This window comes from Rana temporaria, chromosome 10 (assembly GCF_905171775.1).
Source record: "Rana temporaria chromosome 10, aRanTem1.1, whole genome shotgun sequence".
Taxonomy (NCBI): domain Eukaryota; kingdom Metazoa; phylum Chordata; class Amphibia; order Anura; family Ranidae; genus Rana; species Rana temporaria.
The window spans coordinates 53,613,715-53,629,696 of NC_053498.1; the positions used below are offsets into that span (position 1 = coordinate 53,613,715).

Consider the following 15,982-nt stretch of genomic DNA (forward strand, 5'->3'; position numbering starts at 1 on the left):
ACAGTCCTGTAAGTTAGGGTGACCAGACATCCCCAGATTGAGGACACTGTCCCCGGATCAAGTCTGTCCCCGGTTTGGATTTGAACAAGGGCTGGGGCAATTTCAAAGACAGTCAGTGCAGAATAAAAAAAAAAATCTGAATTACACCCCCCAACCGCTCCTACTAGCATAGGGGGGTGTATTTTTCCCCATTATCTGTGCCCCTTTCTGATGATCATGTGCTGGTCGGAGTGGAGGGAATATTTCTTCAGTTTTCGGGTGCATGCCCATTCAGCTCCAATCACATGTTCTTCTGCCTTGGCTCAAGTCCCGGCCAGCCGCCTGCCTGCTTATCTCCTTCCCTTCCCCGGAGTGATCTTCCTCCGCTCCCCGCCCAGTAGTAGCCAGGGCCCGGAGAGTAAGACTTGACAGGCTGTGAGGAGGGGGGCGACGGGCAGAGAGTCGCTGATTTCTGCCATTACTAGTAAAAAAAAAGATATGTCCCGGATTTCATTTAAAAAATCTGGTCACCTTACTGTAAGTGTACAGGGGGGTGAAGAGGAAGGAACAGAATGTCATCATAAAGGGCTAACTCGGCAAAAGAGTTGGTGGAAAGCAAGTAGTTGCTATGAGTAACCATTAGGGATGAGCTTCGTATCCGAGTCGAACTCACATTCAACTCTAACATTGTCTGTTCGATCATCGTCGAATTACGAATGTTTTGGGCCGTTCGCGCCAAATTTGAGTGGCGTGTCTCGGCCCATAATTCACTGGCTGGCTGATGACTGGCCAAGCATGCACTATGACCCGCATGCTTGGCCAATCACAGCGCGCAAAAAACTGCTAGCTGCAGTATTTTAACGTGGTGTACTGTCTGTGTCCTCTGTACAGTGTGCACCTAAAGCTACGTCAATGGATTTGCTGGTGTTTCTCATATTAATTCCTAAAAGCAGTAGAGCTGCACGATTCTGGGAAAAATGAGAATCAAGAAGAATCTTAGAATGAAGATCATGATTCTCAAAAAAACGCATGGTGCTTTTGTTAGCATGCATTTTTGTGATTTTTTTATTTATTTACACACACATACACACATATATATAATGGGCCGGATTCAGGTAGGGGAGCGCATTGTTACGCCACCTAGGGGGCATGTTTATCTCTTACAGAAACGGCGTATCTTTACTGCGACTGGCAAGCGTACATTCGTGAATCGGCGTATCTAGTAATTTACATATTCTACGCCGAAATCAACGGAAGCGCCACATAGCGGCCAGCGGAAAAATTGCACCCTAAGATACGACGGCGCAGGCCATCGTATCTTAGCTAGGTTTAAGTGTATCTCAGTTTGAGCATACACTTAAACTTACGACGGGCTTAGATTCCGAGTTACGTTGGCGTATCTACTGATACGCCGGCGTAACTCTTTGTGAATCCGGCCCAATGTGTGTGTAAAAAAAAAATAACAAAAATAAAAATGCATGCTAACAGAAGCACCATGCAATTAAATTAAAAAAAGGCCCATGCACTTTGGTGCTATTGAGGGGTGGCAGGCAGTTCATTCTCAAATTAATAGGCTGTTCTGCAGCAAGGCACATACTCTGATGCATCGCATAGATGTGAAGTTGAACCTTTAAAAACACAGTCAGGATGCCGAGGGGCATCAAAAACCACAGCAGTGATAGCTGATAATAGCATGGCTGTTTTGTACAACGTCACTACAGTACCACCCTACCTCACTGCGCACTCACTGCTCTATGTTTTCCAAAAAGCTTAAAAAGTAGATTTTTGGGCTGGAGTTACACTTTAAAAAAGTACCAGTTCAAAATTACAAACAGATTCTACTTAACAACAAACCTACAGTCCCTGTCTTGTTTGCACCGCCTGTATACTGCTGTTCAAATTATATAGGGCCAAACGGGCTGGTAATGACTTGGAGGGAGGGGGGGAACCCATGCTATTTTTCTCAATGATTTTCATCCATATTGCAGGGACCAGACATCACATTAAAGCCGCAAGCAGTTTTAAATTACTTTTTTCTTATAGTAACACCCAGCAGGTACGTATATTTAAAGGAATTTTTCAATTTATTTTTTTACTTTAAGCATCATTAAAATCACTGCTCCAGAAAAAAACAACAGTTTTTAAAACTTTGTTTTCCATTGATACATGTTCCCTGGGTCAAGACCCGGGTTCTCAAACCCGTTTTACGTCAATAACTTGCATATTAGCCTTTAAAATGAGCATTTTTGAATTTGAACGTTCGAGTCCCATAGACTTCAATGGGGTTCTAAAAGTTCACGCGAACGTTCGCTCCGTTCGACGGTTCTGGTGCGAACCGAACGGGGGGGTGTTCGGCTCATCCCTAGTAACCATTAACTGGAGGGTATGTAATATCAGTCAGACAGGGGGAAAGTGGTATCAGGCATGGGTGACGGGTCCTCTGGTAGCAAGGTGGTTGGTGCTCTGGCTACCTCTCTAGCGGTCGGTGTCTCAGAGACACAAATCTGTGTCTCAGAGACCCCATGGACCTAGTTGTGGGTATGGGAGAATAAGGAGTTAACTAGTGCACACATAAGGTTTGCGCTTAGTGCACAGAGGAGAGCGGCAAAGGGAAAGCTGGACTGGTGGGGCAGGACACTATCTCAGCGGAGTCTTCCTTTAAATTCTACCTTCTGGGAAACAGCATGTGGCAGTGCTATGGGACAGAGAATTTCACAGTAAGAATCGTCAAGTTGTTAGACAGCTGCACAAGGTGTATGGCTCACATAAACCTGGCCCGCTTGGTTCTGGGCATTAGTGAGCGCATTCATGAGAAAGTAGTCCCCATGTGTAGGGTGAGTAGGACCCGTCTACTGGTTGCCTTAGGATCATGTGTTAGGGCAAACCGGGAGGAGAAACAGGAAGACATTAGCCAATTCGAGCCTCAGGCTCTAATCATGTGCTTCAAAAAACAAACAAAAAAACATTGAAATCCATGTGTTCAGAGCCCCACGTTCAGATTAGGGGGCCAGACGAATGGTTGGGGTGGTGCCCGTGCGCCCTGCATGAGTGGCCACCCCTGCATTAGAGTTTAACCACCCAGGTTTATTCTTGGGTCTTTTAAATGTATTGCCCATTGGAATGCACTGGCCAAAACCTTTTTTTAACAGCACTGTAAAGCACTCCCATTTTCCCTCAGTGTTCCTTGTTTCTAGGATTGTATTCCATTTAAAGGGTCACTAAAGGAATTTTTTTTTTTAGCTAAAAAGCTTCCTTTACCTTACTTCAGTACTGGTTTCATGTCCTCATTGTTCGTTTTTGCTTTGAAGTAGCTGTAATTCTGCTGTGATCTCCACACTTCCTGGTTGCCTGTTTCCTTATAACCATCATACTGGGAGATTTTCACGGTGGTCTAAGCTGTCATTACTGTGTGTCTAAAACTCCTCAGAACCAATCAGATTCATTTTAAAAACAAAACACTGCCCTGGATTTGTTTGTTTTTGTTCTGTGAGTCTTCCCGACTCACCTCTCACCCGGAACTTCATGTATGTACCTTTTAAAACCGAAAGTGAACTAGAGGCACATTATATGATAGATTAAATTCAATTTTTAATCATTTTTAAAAGGAATCAGTTAACTTTTATGTCTCTATACCCAATAAACAGTCATTTCAGCAAAAAAATTTTTTCCCTTTAGTGACCCTTTAATATCATGTACATAGAGCGCAGTTTAGGGAAGTTGGCTCTTTCGAAAATTAAGTGTACTTGTATTACCCTTGTGCTTCTTATATCTGTGATTTATACTGAATGTAATTAATCAGTGATTGCTGTTTCCCAAGTTGTCCCGTATTCCCGATCAGGTCTGCATTAACTCTTGTTGGTGCATTTACCAAGTGACCCATAAAATTGTCCTGTATTAGGAAATGGCGAGCCTTAAAGCGGAGGTTAGGGTTGCCAACTCATCCCTTTAAAACAGAACACATATTAATTACACAGGTTCTGTGGCTGATTAAGGAGGTAATTAAACTCACTTGGTGCCTTATTTGCATTAAATTAGCCTCAGAACCTGTGTAATTCATATGTGTTCTGTTTTAAAGGGATGAGTTGGCAACCCTAGCGGAGGTCCACACAAAAAGTGAACCTCCACTTTTCTGAACCCTCCCCCCCTCCGGTGTCACATTTGGCACCTTTCAGTTTCAGTATTTGTAGCTACTGGCTTTTAATATAATTTTTTTTCGTGAGACCTTCCGCTTTAAATGACCCTGAATGGAGCCCTTATCAAAAGAAGAATCACATAATATGCCACTCCCTCGCAGTACACCATGAAAATATCATAGTCTCTACCAGTTCCTCAGATGTAGGTACTAACTGCAAAAACATGGCACTATGACATAGTGAACCATAGCCAAAGAGTGAAATGATGTTACTATTCAGTGAAGAATTGCACAAATGCACTAAACTATGTAAATAGCCTATACAGATTACCCACATCATTAAAGCACAAAAACACACTGATCATATGAAGTCAACAACAGCTGTGCTGAGCCAATTAAAACAATCCAACAATAATTATAGGTACAGGGACTGTATCCTCAAATATTTTTTTTTACCATTTCATTAGCTTTAAATTTCTAATAACAATGTATAATGATGACAATGGCAGGTGTTGCCACTTTCCATAAATAACCATACTGTTTATTTTAATTACACAAGGTAATACCTGACAGGCTGGTTTAACCTGTAGAGGATCCTCTAATCAAGTGATAATTTGTAGCTCACATTGTCATTAACATCTACATAAGTGAGGACATTGTCATCGATGTAAAAGTACCTGTAGTCACAGGATGGTGGTCAAAAGAACAGACCATTTCTGAGCTGTACTGAAAAGCACCTGCATGTTGGTATTGTCGTAGTATGCCTTTTCATGACTTGTATAAAAGGTTTCCAGACAGCTATATTGGGTAATTCTGTCACCTTGGGGTTTATTTACTAAAACTGGAGAGTTCAAAATCGGGCTCACGTTTGAATAGAAACCAATCAGCTTGCAGATTTGATTTACCAAAGATTAATTGAACAAGCTGAGGTTAGAAGCTGATTGGGTTCTAAGTAGAAGTGAGCCTGATTTTGCACTTGCCTGCTTTAGTAAATAAACAACAGTCTATGTTAGGCTCTGCCTAATTAACCAAATAGTGGATCTACCAAAAGACTGTACCTTGACTAGCCAGAAATATCTGCAGCCAGACAGAACCTGATATAGTGGTTAGTAGGAATGAGTGAAGCTGCCTAGGTTTAGTTAAAAAACTGTTTTGTACTAGTTTGCAAACTTCTTAGCTATCCTACTGAAATCTAAGGGCCAGATTCACAGAAAAAGTACGCCGGAGTATCTGCTGATACTCCGGCGTACTTTCAAATTTGCCGCGTCATATCTTTATTTTGAATTCTCAAACAAAGATACAACGGCATTTGGCTAAGATCCAACAGGCGTACGGCTTCATACGCCTTCGGTACGCGCGGTCATCGCATTCTCTTACGTCGTCGCTAGTCGGCTTTTCCCGTCGTAAAGTTGCGACTGCTATTTAGGTGGTGTAAAAATAGACAGGCCATGTTAAAGTATGGCCGTCGTTCCCGCGTCGAATTTTAAATTATTATTTTTTTCCGTAAGACGTCCAGGAATAGGAAAGGACGTAACGCACGTCGCGTTTAAAAAATTACGTCGGTGCGACGTCATTTTGCGCAAAGCACGGTGCGAAATTTTAAAACGGAGCATGCGCAGTACGTTCGGCGTGGGAACGCGCCTAATTTAAATGATACACGCCCCATTTGAATTAGGCGGGCTTGCGCCAGACAGCTTTACGCTACGCCGCCGCAAGTTTACAGACAAGTGCTTTGTGAATCAAGCACTTGCGCTGAAAACTTGCGGCGGTGTAACGTAAATGACATACGTTACGCCGCCGCAAATGTATGTGAATCTGGCCCTAAGGAGCTGGACCTTGTTTTTAAATTCTGGACATTTGCCAGCTACCAAAAAAGCTATTGTAAAACAAAAGGGCACAGGAAACCGGGCACTGCCATAGGGGGCATGTACCAATGCCTAAATAAAAATAAACAGTCTCTCTTCTTACACAGACTTGTCAGCGTTCCCTAATGCCTCGTACACACGTGCGGGTTTCCCGACGGGGAAACTGCCATGAGAGCTTTTGGCCCGGAATTCCGGCCGTGTATATTCCATCGCAGTTTTCCCGACAGGAAAACTGCTGGAAAAAGAAAAGATAACCAGCTCTCTTTTTTCCCGCCAGGATTCCTGGCGTTTTTTAAGCCGTCGGTTTTCCTATAGGAAAAAACTGTGTTGGAGCATACACATGGCCTGGTTTCCTGACCGTGTGTAGGAGGAAAAAGTAACCGAGCAGGTTCTCAGTTTTCCCGGCGGGAAACCCATACGTGTGTACTAGGCAATTCTGGGCGAGATTAGAAATTGTGGCAAAACACGCATCCTGCCTTTTGAGTGCCATTCATCAAAACAAAATGCATGAAAATTGCTGCAAAATGTGAGTGTAAAATCGCTCCTAATTCAGGGCTAAAATGTGGTTCCTGAGCTTCTTTAGTGCGACAATCACACATAGGGCAGCCTACAAGTTTACGGCCAACGCCCTTCGCACAAAATTCCACGGATTTGTCTAATGGAAATCCGATCGTGTGTACGAGGCTTAATACAGATTGTTTGTTACTGGCCTGATCATCAGGTAAAAACAGAGGGAAAAAAGCCTAAAACAAACAAATGCAACCACTGCATTTAATAATTTGGTAATATATTACAGGTTTGGGTTTGATACCACTCCAAATTACTGGACTGCTACATGCCTACAAGCTTACTTGTGGATAACAGTTTATTAAAAAAAATAATAATTACTAGGCACATGTTCACTCTACTGTTTCCAGGCATAGTAAATTGAGCTGTCATTTTTCAAAATGTCTATCTGACTTACCATATATGGATTTGGCATTGGGCTTTGATATTCCATTCATGCTGAAATAACAACAAGAATAAAAAAGTCAAGAAAATAAAAATATAGTATGCAAAACAGCGCAATTATAGTATGCAAATACTTTCCAATTATTACTATAGTCTATAAAACATATGTTACAGTGATCAAGTCAATTATCATTAGTCAAGTAACATTTTTTTAATAAAATCTTTGCATATTTAATCCCCTTTCAGAGTGAGCAGAACAATGCCATGTCTATTAGACGATCGTATGGGGACAAGAGAAAGGGAATTGGAAGAACAGTGTAACCTTAAAGGGTTTGTAAAGAGAATTTTTTTTATTTACATAACAAACATACCATACTTACCTCCACTTTGCAGCTCGTTTTGCACAGAGTGACCCGGTCCACGTCTTCTGGGGTCCCTCGGCAACTGTCTCTGGTCCTGCCTGCAAGAACTTTCCACCTTCATGCAATCAAGCTTGCATGATGGTAAGTTCTTGCGGGCGCGCTCCTGTGATACAGCCGGCGGCTATAGCCGCTCACTGTACCACTCGGGCCCAGCACACCGTGTCATTGGATGTGATTGACAGCAGTGCAAGCCAATGGCCACGCTGATTTCAATCCATCCACTCTAGCCAATCAACGACCAGGCTGAGCGACGAAGAGGACGTCGGGGGCGAGCGCTGCAGGTAAACGAGCTCAGGTAAGTAAAACAGGGGGGCTGGGGCGGCCGGTATTGTCGGATGTTTTTTCACCATAATGCATCCTATGTACCTTAGTGTCCCTTTAACCTCCTTGGCGGTATCCCCGAGCGTAACTCGGGGTGGTTTTTCCATGCTATTATCGGTATCCCCGAGTCACGCTCGGGGTAGATGTGCAGAGCATGCAGTGGCGTGGCTTACCTTCTCGCTGAATCCACAGGCTTGGTTTACTTACCTTGTCCCTGGATCCAGCGATGCATCCCCGCTGTGTGAGCGAGCAGGTTCTCGCTCGATTTACAGTATCCCCGTGTGCCGCCGATCTCCGTTCCCGCACGTTACGACGCACGGGGGCGGAGAACGGAGCCAAATTCAAAAAAGTAAACAAACACATTACATACAGTATACTGTAATCTTATAGATTACAGTACTGTATGTAAAAAATACACACCCCCCTTGTCCCTAGTGGTCTGCCCAGTGTCCTACATGTACTTTTATATAATAAAAACTGTTCTTTCTGCCTGCAAACTGTAGATTGTCCATAGCAACCAAAAGTGTCCCTTTATGTCAAAAATGGTTTTAGAGCAGCTAGAAAACAGCGATAATAAATTATAATCACTTGCAGAATTGAGCGATAGCGATTTGTGTGGAAATTCGGCATAAAAAAAATAAAAGTAATGACAGCGACAATTCTGCAACTGAGCAAATTTCAGTGATTTTTGAGTTGATTACATTATTGAATAATTTTTATTATAATTATATTATTATTTGTTATAATTATTTATAATTATTTATTATATTATAATTTAGAATTTTGTTTTTAAAAAAAAATCATACCCGGGATGCCTACTAGACTCTTGTTTGGTCAGATTTAAATTAGTTATTTCTAAGAATTGCAGGCCTACAGTATAAAACGCCAAATTTCCTTGCAAATAATTGTACCGCTTTTGGTACGTAATTCCTGACAGAATCATACCGCCAGGGAGGTTAAAGTATTTCTAAACCCAGGACCCTGCATTCACTATATCTTGTCTCGCAATTATTTTAGTAAATATAAACAGCTAAATACCTTTTCTTATCAGCAGTTAGAGCAGTCTTGTGACTTCTATCAATGTCTGATTAAAGCTTGTAGGAGGAGTTTTCATTCTCCCGCGATCAGGCTGCAGGATACCTGACCCACAGTGCTAATTGGCCCTGTGTTGATCACATGCACTCTCCCAAGAAAACAAGAAATAACTCTAGCAATAAACACTAAACTGAGCATGTGCAGCTCCTCCCCTAGCTCTGTAACTATCAGGAGATATATTGGAAATGGTGGAAGAAAGAGTGGATCAGAGGGGCCAGGATCAAACAGCCTTTTTACATAATGCAGAGGATTAACCCCTTAGGTTCCACAGTGAGTATAACAAGCATGCTTTACTGAAAACACAGACTGATTTTACTGTTGTTGGTTTGGTAACACTTTAAGAACAATGTGGATACAGTTACTTGTATACTTGACGGGAGGTGTCCCTGGGGGAAGTTGGGAAGCATTAAAGGAGTTGTAAAGGCAGAAGGTTTTTTATCTTAAAACATTCTGTGTGTAGCAGTCTCCCCAGCACCCCCTTATTACTTACCTGAGCCCCATCTTTCTCCAGCATCTGTGTCTTAGTCATCCTTGACTCACCTCCTGATTGGCTGAGACACAGCAGCAGCGCCATTGGCTCCCAGGATTGTCAATCAAAGTCAGTTAGCCAATCAGGGGAGAGAGGGGGGCGGGTCTGGGCTCCGTGTCTGAATAGACACACGTAGCTGTGCTTTGGCTTGGGTGCCCCCATAGCAAGCTGCATGCTGTGGGGGCACTCGACAGGAGGGAGGGGCCAGGAGCAGCGAAGAAGAACCCAAGAAGAGGAGGATCCAGGCTGCTCTGTGCAAAACCAACTGCACAGAAGATGTAAGTATACCATGTTTGTTATTTTTATTTTATTTTTAAAACAAGACTTTACAATCACTTTAAAAGGGGTTGTTAACCCTCCGTTTTTTTCACCTAAATGTATCCTATGCATTAAGGTGAAAAAACATCTGACTATTTCAGGCCCCCCCAGCCCCCCTGTTTTACTTACCTGAGCCCTGGAAAGTCCCACATCGAGAACACACTGGGTCTTTGCCCGGGGTTCTCGGCTGTTCATTTAAATGACACCCGTTGACTCCCGCTGCTGTCAATAAAATGCAATGACACGGGCGCCGGGGGCAGGGCCGAGTCCTGCATTCGGCAGCTATGGACACCGAATGCAGGACTCGGGAGCACGCTCGCAAAGGGAATTTCCTTGGGAGAGTAATTCCCAGAGGGGATTATCTGATGCAGCGAGGTGCCGAGACAGCCACCAGGGGACCCCAGAAAACGGCATTCGGGGACACTCTGTGCAAAATGAGCTGCACAGTGGAGGTAAGTATGACATGTTTGTTATTTAAAAAAATTAAATAAATGGTCCTTTACAATCACTTTAAGGCACACGCAGCAATAGACTGATTTTCTAAGACCTCCTGCATCACAATACAGCAAATGGGGCGCTGCCATCAAATTAGACCAGAGAAAATAAAACCTTTTCCGTTAAAACCAATAACATTACACACACTAATCTGCTGCACTATGGTAAAGACATGTATATGTGCTCTTAAGAACCCTAGAGATTGTGAACCGCCCTACTCAGCATGGTGTCTGCTCACTTTCAATGTGATAACGTCATTGGTTCCACCCTTACCCATTATCTCATAATAGACATGTGACTTCTTCAAAGGTTGCACACTTGTGCTATTATTACTATTTGAATCATAGCGTGAGTACTTTAGGTTATAAGAAGACAAATTTGCTCCTTACTTATAAACACTCTAAGGCCCCTTTCACACGGGCCGGATCAGTAATGATCCGCCTCCGTATGCTCAGCGGGGATCGCTCCGTTGATCCCCGCTGAGCTGGCGGATGACAGGGCGGTCCCCGCACAATGTGCAGGGACCGCCCTGTCTTTTCTCCGCTCTCCCCTATGGGGAGATCGGATGAACACGGACCGTATGTCCGTGTTTATCCGATCCGCTCTGCAGACGGAAGAAAAAATAGGGTTTTCTTCCGCTGCAAAATCGGATCTTTGCGGAGACGGACGAGATCGGGTGTCAGCGGATGTTCATCCGCTGACACCCGCAATCTCATAGGGACCAATGTATGTCCCTTTTTCATCCGCACACGGATGGATGACAAATTGTACATATGGTCCGCACGTGTGAAAGGGGCCTAAAGCGGTCAGATTATTGGAAGAATTTCTGTCAGTTTTTTGTTGGATGCTAGTCTCAAATCGTAAGTGGAGAGTGTACTCACCATCCGAAAATTCTCTGACGACAGAATACAATGTCAGAAGTGACATAATGACCCTTCTGTTTCTGACTATAAATATAAAGATCACTTCATCCACTGACCACTAATGTACATGGGTATTTTTCCACTGACCACTAATGTGCAGGGTGGGGGGGGGGGGGTTTCCCCAAATAATACTAATGTAAAAGGGTCCTTTTCTACTGCCTACCAATATAAGGGGACACTTCTCCACTGTCCACTGAAGTAAGGTGATATTTCTTCACTGAACATCAATGTAAGGGCACACTACAATTTTCACTGTGTTTTTTTTATTTTTATGGCCAGTACCATTAGTTTTATTTTAATTTCATGATTATTACTGAAAACTATTTTGCCATATAAAGCAGGAAGGTGTTAAATGATTCACCTCAAATATCAAATACTCTAGGTACTCATTATTTTTATTTTTTTGTTTTAATATAAAATCTACAATGTACTCACGCAAATGTAATACGAACTGTTAATTTTTTAGCAGGGGTTCCCTGATACACAACAATTATTTTAGGGTTCCTCCAGGGTAAAAAAGTGAAAGCTTAAAAAGGGTTGGTTTATCATATAGAGCTCATGCTACATACCGTGGTGATCCGCTCATCTTTATTGTCTTCCTACTTCTCTTCTTCCTGTGGAGTATAAAAAAACAGGTGATTTGTATGTTACTGCCTGATGCCTTTTTTTGTTTTAGAAGTTAAAGGGGAACTATCATTCACTTGTGCTTTTAACATATTGGTATTGTCATTACGTTTATTACGTGTGCTTTGGATAGGGTGAGCAATGTTTTTGCTGTCTGTGAACCCTTGGGGAGATTTTTGTTCACTGTTTTTCCAAGAAATATACATTGCTCAAACATTTTTTATAAACACTTTGAAAACATATCAGATCTCAACGGGCAAAAATCTCATGCTAGATATCTATACTGATATGGACTGGGTAATGTGTTAGGAATGAAAGGATGGCACATTATTTGATGGAAATGAAAATTATCCACCTACAGAGGGCTGAATTAAAAGAAGCCCTAAAAATCGAAGTGAAAAAATTATGCAGCAAGCTAATTTATTTTGCTGAAATTTCATTGCAACAACTCAAAATGGTCCTCAGTAGTTTGTATGGCCCCCAAGTGCTTGTATGCATGCCTGACAACACCAGGGCATGCTCCTAATGAGACGACTGATGGTGTCCAGGTATATTTCAGAGCAGACCAGAGCATCACTGAACTCCTGAACAGACTTAGGTGCAACCTGGTGGCACCGGATGGACCCAGAGGTGTTCCTTTGGATTTAGGTCAGGTGAGCGTGGGGGCGATTCAATGGTATCAATTTCTTCATCCTCCAGGAACTGGCTGCATGCTCTCACCACATGAGGTCGGGCATTGTCGTGCACCAAGAGAAACCCAGGACCCACTGCACCAGCGTAGGGTCTGACAATGGGTCCAAGGATTTCATTTTGATACATAATAGCAGTCAGGATGCCATTTTGTAGCCTGTAGAGGTCTGTGCGTCCCTTCATGGATATGCCTCCCCAGATCATCTCTGACCCACCACCAAACCGGTCATGCTGAATGAAGTTACAGGCAGCATAAAGTTCTCTGCGGCTTCTCCAGACCCTTTTAGGTCTGTCACATATGCTCAGAGTGAACCTGCTCTCATGTGAAAAGCATGGGGCACCAGTGGCGGACCTGCCAATTCTGGTGTTCAATGGAAAATGCCAATTAAGCTCCACAGTGTCCGGCAGTGAGAACAGAGCACACTAGAGGATGTCTGGCCCTCAGGCCACCCCCATGAAGTCTGTTTCTGATTGTTTGGTCAGAGACATTCACACCAGTGGCCTGCTGGTCATTTTGTAGGGCTCTGGCAGTGCTCATCCTGTTCCTCCTTGTACAAAGGAGCAGATACCGATCCTGCTGATGGGTTAAGGACCTTCTATGGCTCTGTTCAGCTTTCCTAGAGTAACTGCCTGTCTCCTGGAATCTCCTCCATGCCCTTGAGACTGTGCTGGGAGACACTGCAAACCTTTTGGCAATGACACATATTGATGTGCCCAGGGCCGCTGATAGGGGGGGACCACCAGCCCTCCTGTAGGGGGCCCAGGCAAACAGGGGGGCCCTGACAGCAAAGGGAATCATTGTGATCAGATGGAGGGGCAATTACAGAATTTCTTCCCCTGCACCGATCCCCCTTCCTGTTCTGCCTTCTTTTGATCCACCCTCTGTGCCCCCTTTCACTGTGCTGCCCCCCCCCCCCACGGCACTGCTGGCTTACCGGTCTCGTATAAAATAACAAATTATAAAATAAAATACATTTTAATATATTTGAACTTTCTTTAAAAAATTATATAAAAAAAAAGTTTAAAGATTTCTAAAAACTATTTTAAAAAGGGCCAATTCACACAGGTTCTCTGTTATGTTTGTGTCCGCTAATAATGATTTTAGTGTATTTTGTTTGTGAAAATATTGTTTTGATATATTTTGGGGGGGCCCTGTCAGGTAGGCTGTACGGGGCCCCGTGATTTCTAACAGCAGCCCTGGATGTGCCATGCTGGAGGAGTTGGACTGCCTGTGCAAACTTTATAGGGTCCAAGTATCGCTTTGTGCTGCCAGTAGTGACACTGACCCTAACCAAATGCAAAACTAGTGAAAAACAGTCAGAAAAGATGAGTAGGGAAAAAATGTCAGACACCTCCACCTGAAAAAACATTCCTGTTTTGGAGGTCATCTCATTGTTGCCCATCTAGTGCACCTGTTGTTAATTTCAATTAACAGCAAAGCAGCTGAAACTCATTAACAACCCCCTTTGTATACACCCCTCCCCCTCTGCTACTTAACTGACCAGATCAATATCTCAGGAGTTCTGATTCAAATGTGTTCCTTAAAGGGGTTGTAAAGGTTGGTATTTTTATTTTCTAAATAGGTTAGTTTATGCTAGTACATTGTTGGTTCACTTACCTTTTCTTTCAATTTGCCTTCTAAATATTTTTTTTCTTTGTTTTCTTTGTCTGAATTTCTCACTTCCTGTTCCTCCTCAGTAAGGTGTTCAGTAAGCTGTTCTAAATGACTTTCCACCGCTCGGATGATGGTGGAAAGCTTACTGAGGAGAAACAGGAATTAAGAAATTCAAACAAAGTAAAAAACATTTAGAAGGGAAATCGAAAGAAAAGGTAAGTGAACCAACAATGCACTAGGTTAAAGGAACCAATTTAGAGAATAAAAGACAAACCTTTACAGCCCCTTAAACTTTTTGAGCAGTGTACTTTTCTGTGCAGCAGGAAGTGGAACTCTTCACTGGAAACTGGACAGATTAAAAGCTAATAGCGGTTCCAGTTTTCCCCTACCTACTATTTAATGTAGTAAGTTATAGGGCATCGGTAAGACTGGTAGGTTTGCAAATATATAAAGAGTGCTTGAAGAACATATATACAGTTGAGCTCAAATGTTTCAGAAATTTGGGCATTAATATTAAAAATATGACTGATCATGTAAAAAAAAAAGTATTTTATTTAAGGGTAATGATCACATAAAGCCATTTATTATCACATCGCTTTTTGGATCTTTTTTAAAGCATAATCATAACAGAAATCACCCAAATGGCCCTGATAAAAAGTTTAAATACCCTGAGATGTTTGGCCTTGGTACAGAAACAGAAGGTAGCACACACAGGTTAAAATGGCAAATAAAGGTTAATTTCTCACATGTGTGGACACATTGTTAACCCCAAAATGTGTCGCGCTCAGAATGCAGGGTTCAGGAGTGTTTTGCACCCAGAATGCAAGTTTAAGGAGTGCGTTGTGCTCAGAATGCAGGGATCAGGAGTGCATTACACTCAGAATGCAGGGATCAGGAGTGTGTTACACCCAAAATGCAGGGATCAGAAATGTGTTGCGCTCAGAATGCAGGGTTCAGAAGTGCATTACGCTCAGAATACAGGGATCAGATGAGCATTACACTCAGACTGCAGGGATCAGGAGTGCATTGAGCTCAGAATACAGGGATCAGATGAGCATTACACTCAGAATGCAGGGTTCAGGAGTGCATTGCGCTCAGAATACAGGGATCAGATGAGCATTACACTCAGAATGCAGGGTTCAGGAGTGCATTACGCTCAGAATACAGAGATCAGGAGTGCATTGCGCTCCAACTGCAGGGATCAGGAGTGCATTACGCTCAGAATGCAGGCATCAGGAGTGCATTATGCTCAGAATGCAGGCATCAGGAGTGTGTGACACTCAGAATGCAGGGATTGGGGGGGGGGGTGATGTGAAGGGTGGTAGAGGACACTGCTATGGGGGTGGCACTGCCCATAACAGTGTCCACTGCCCCTTCACATCACCCCCCCCCCACACACACACACACAGTTGCGTCCTCTTCCTCCCCCTTCCCTCCCATTGTATCCTACCTGTGAGCATATGAGACCATGAGACAGCACAGGAGCTGGCCAAGTGACTTTTCATATTAACAAGCTGGTGATTGGTTGCTTAGGACCTAGCAACCAATCACCTGCAGGTTAACTAGAAAAGTTAATTTGGCCAGCTCTTCTCCTTGCCCTACATCCTGAGCTGTGCTGGCTCTCGCACTCCGCTGTTCACTGATGACAGCGACAGAGGAGACTGGAGAAGAGAGAGATAGGAGGATAGAAGGCTCAGCAGAGGAGGCTGAGGGCAAAAAGAGGACAGGAGAGGGCCGGCAGCTAGCAGTAGGAGGCGGGGGTCAGTGGCGCAGACCTGCTCCCGGTTAACCTGTCACCTAACCCTGGTTGACAAGTAGCCCGTGATCTTCGTGTTGCCGACCCCCTGTGCTAAAGAGCATGATGGAAGCAATGACCTAGGATATAGGTATATAGATGCATGAAAAAGAGGGTATGTGAATATATATATATATATATATATATATATTGGAACCCTTAATATTATATATTGAACCCTTAATGAACAGAATAACCTGTTATTTTGAGGGGATTCCTAGGGTGTAT

The 15,982-nt window shown here is 43.2% G+C and overlaps 1 protein-coding gene across 1 annotated transcript in view; it reads right to left on the reverse strand.

The window, feature by feature from the left end:
- The window catches only part of EPS8L1 (EPS8 like 1), a 234,433-nt gene that overhangs the window by 151,495 nt on the left and 66,956 nt on the right, over positions 1-15,982 (reverse strand). Inside the window, exons 2-3 of the mRNA XM_040327622.1 lie at positions 11,600-11,644; positions 6,941-6,981 (exon numbers count right to left, since the gene is read on the reverse strand). Coding sequence (XP_040183556.1) covers positions 6,941-6,981; positions 11,600-11,616 — 58 coding nt within the window. The 5' untranslated portion in view covers positions 11,617-11,644. The remainder of the gene's footprint in view (positions 1-6,940; positions 6,982-11,599; positions 11,645-15,982) is intronic.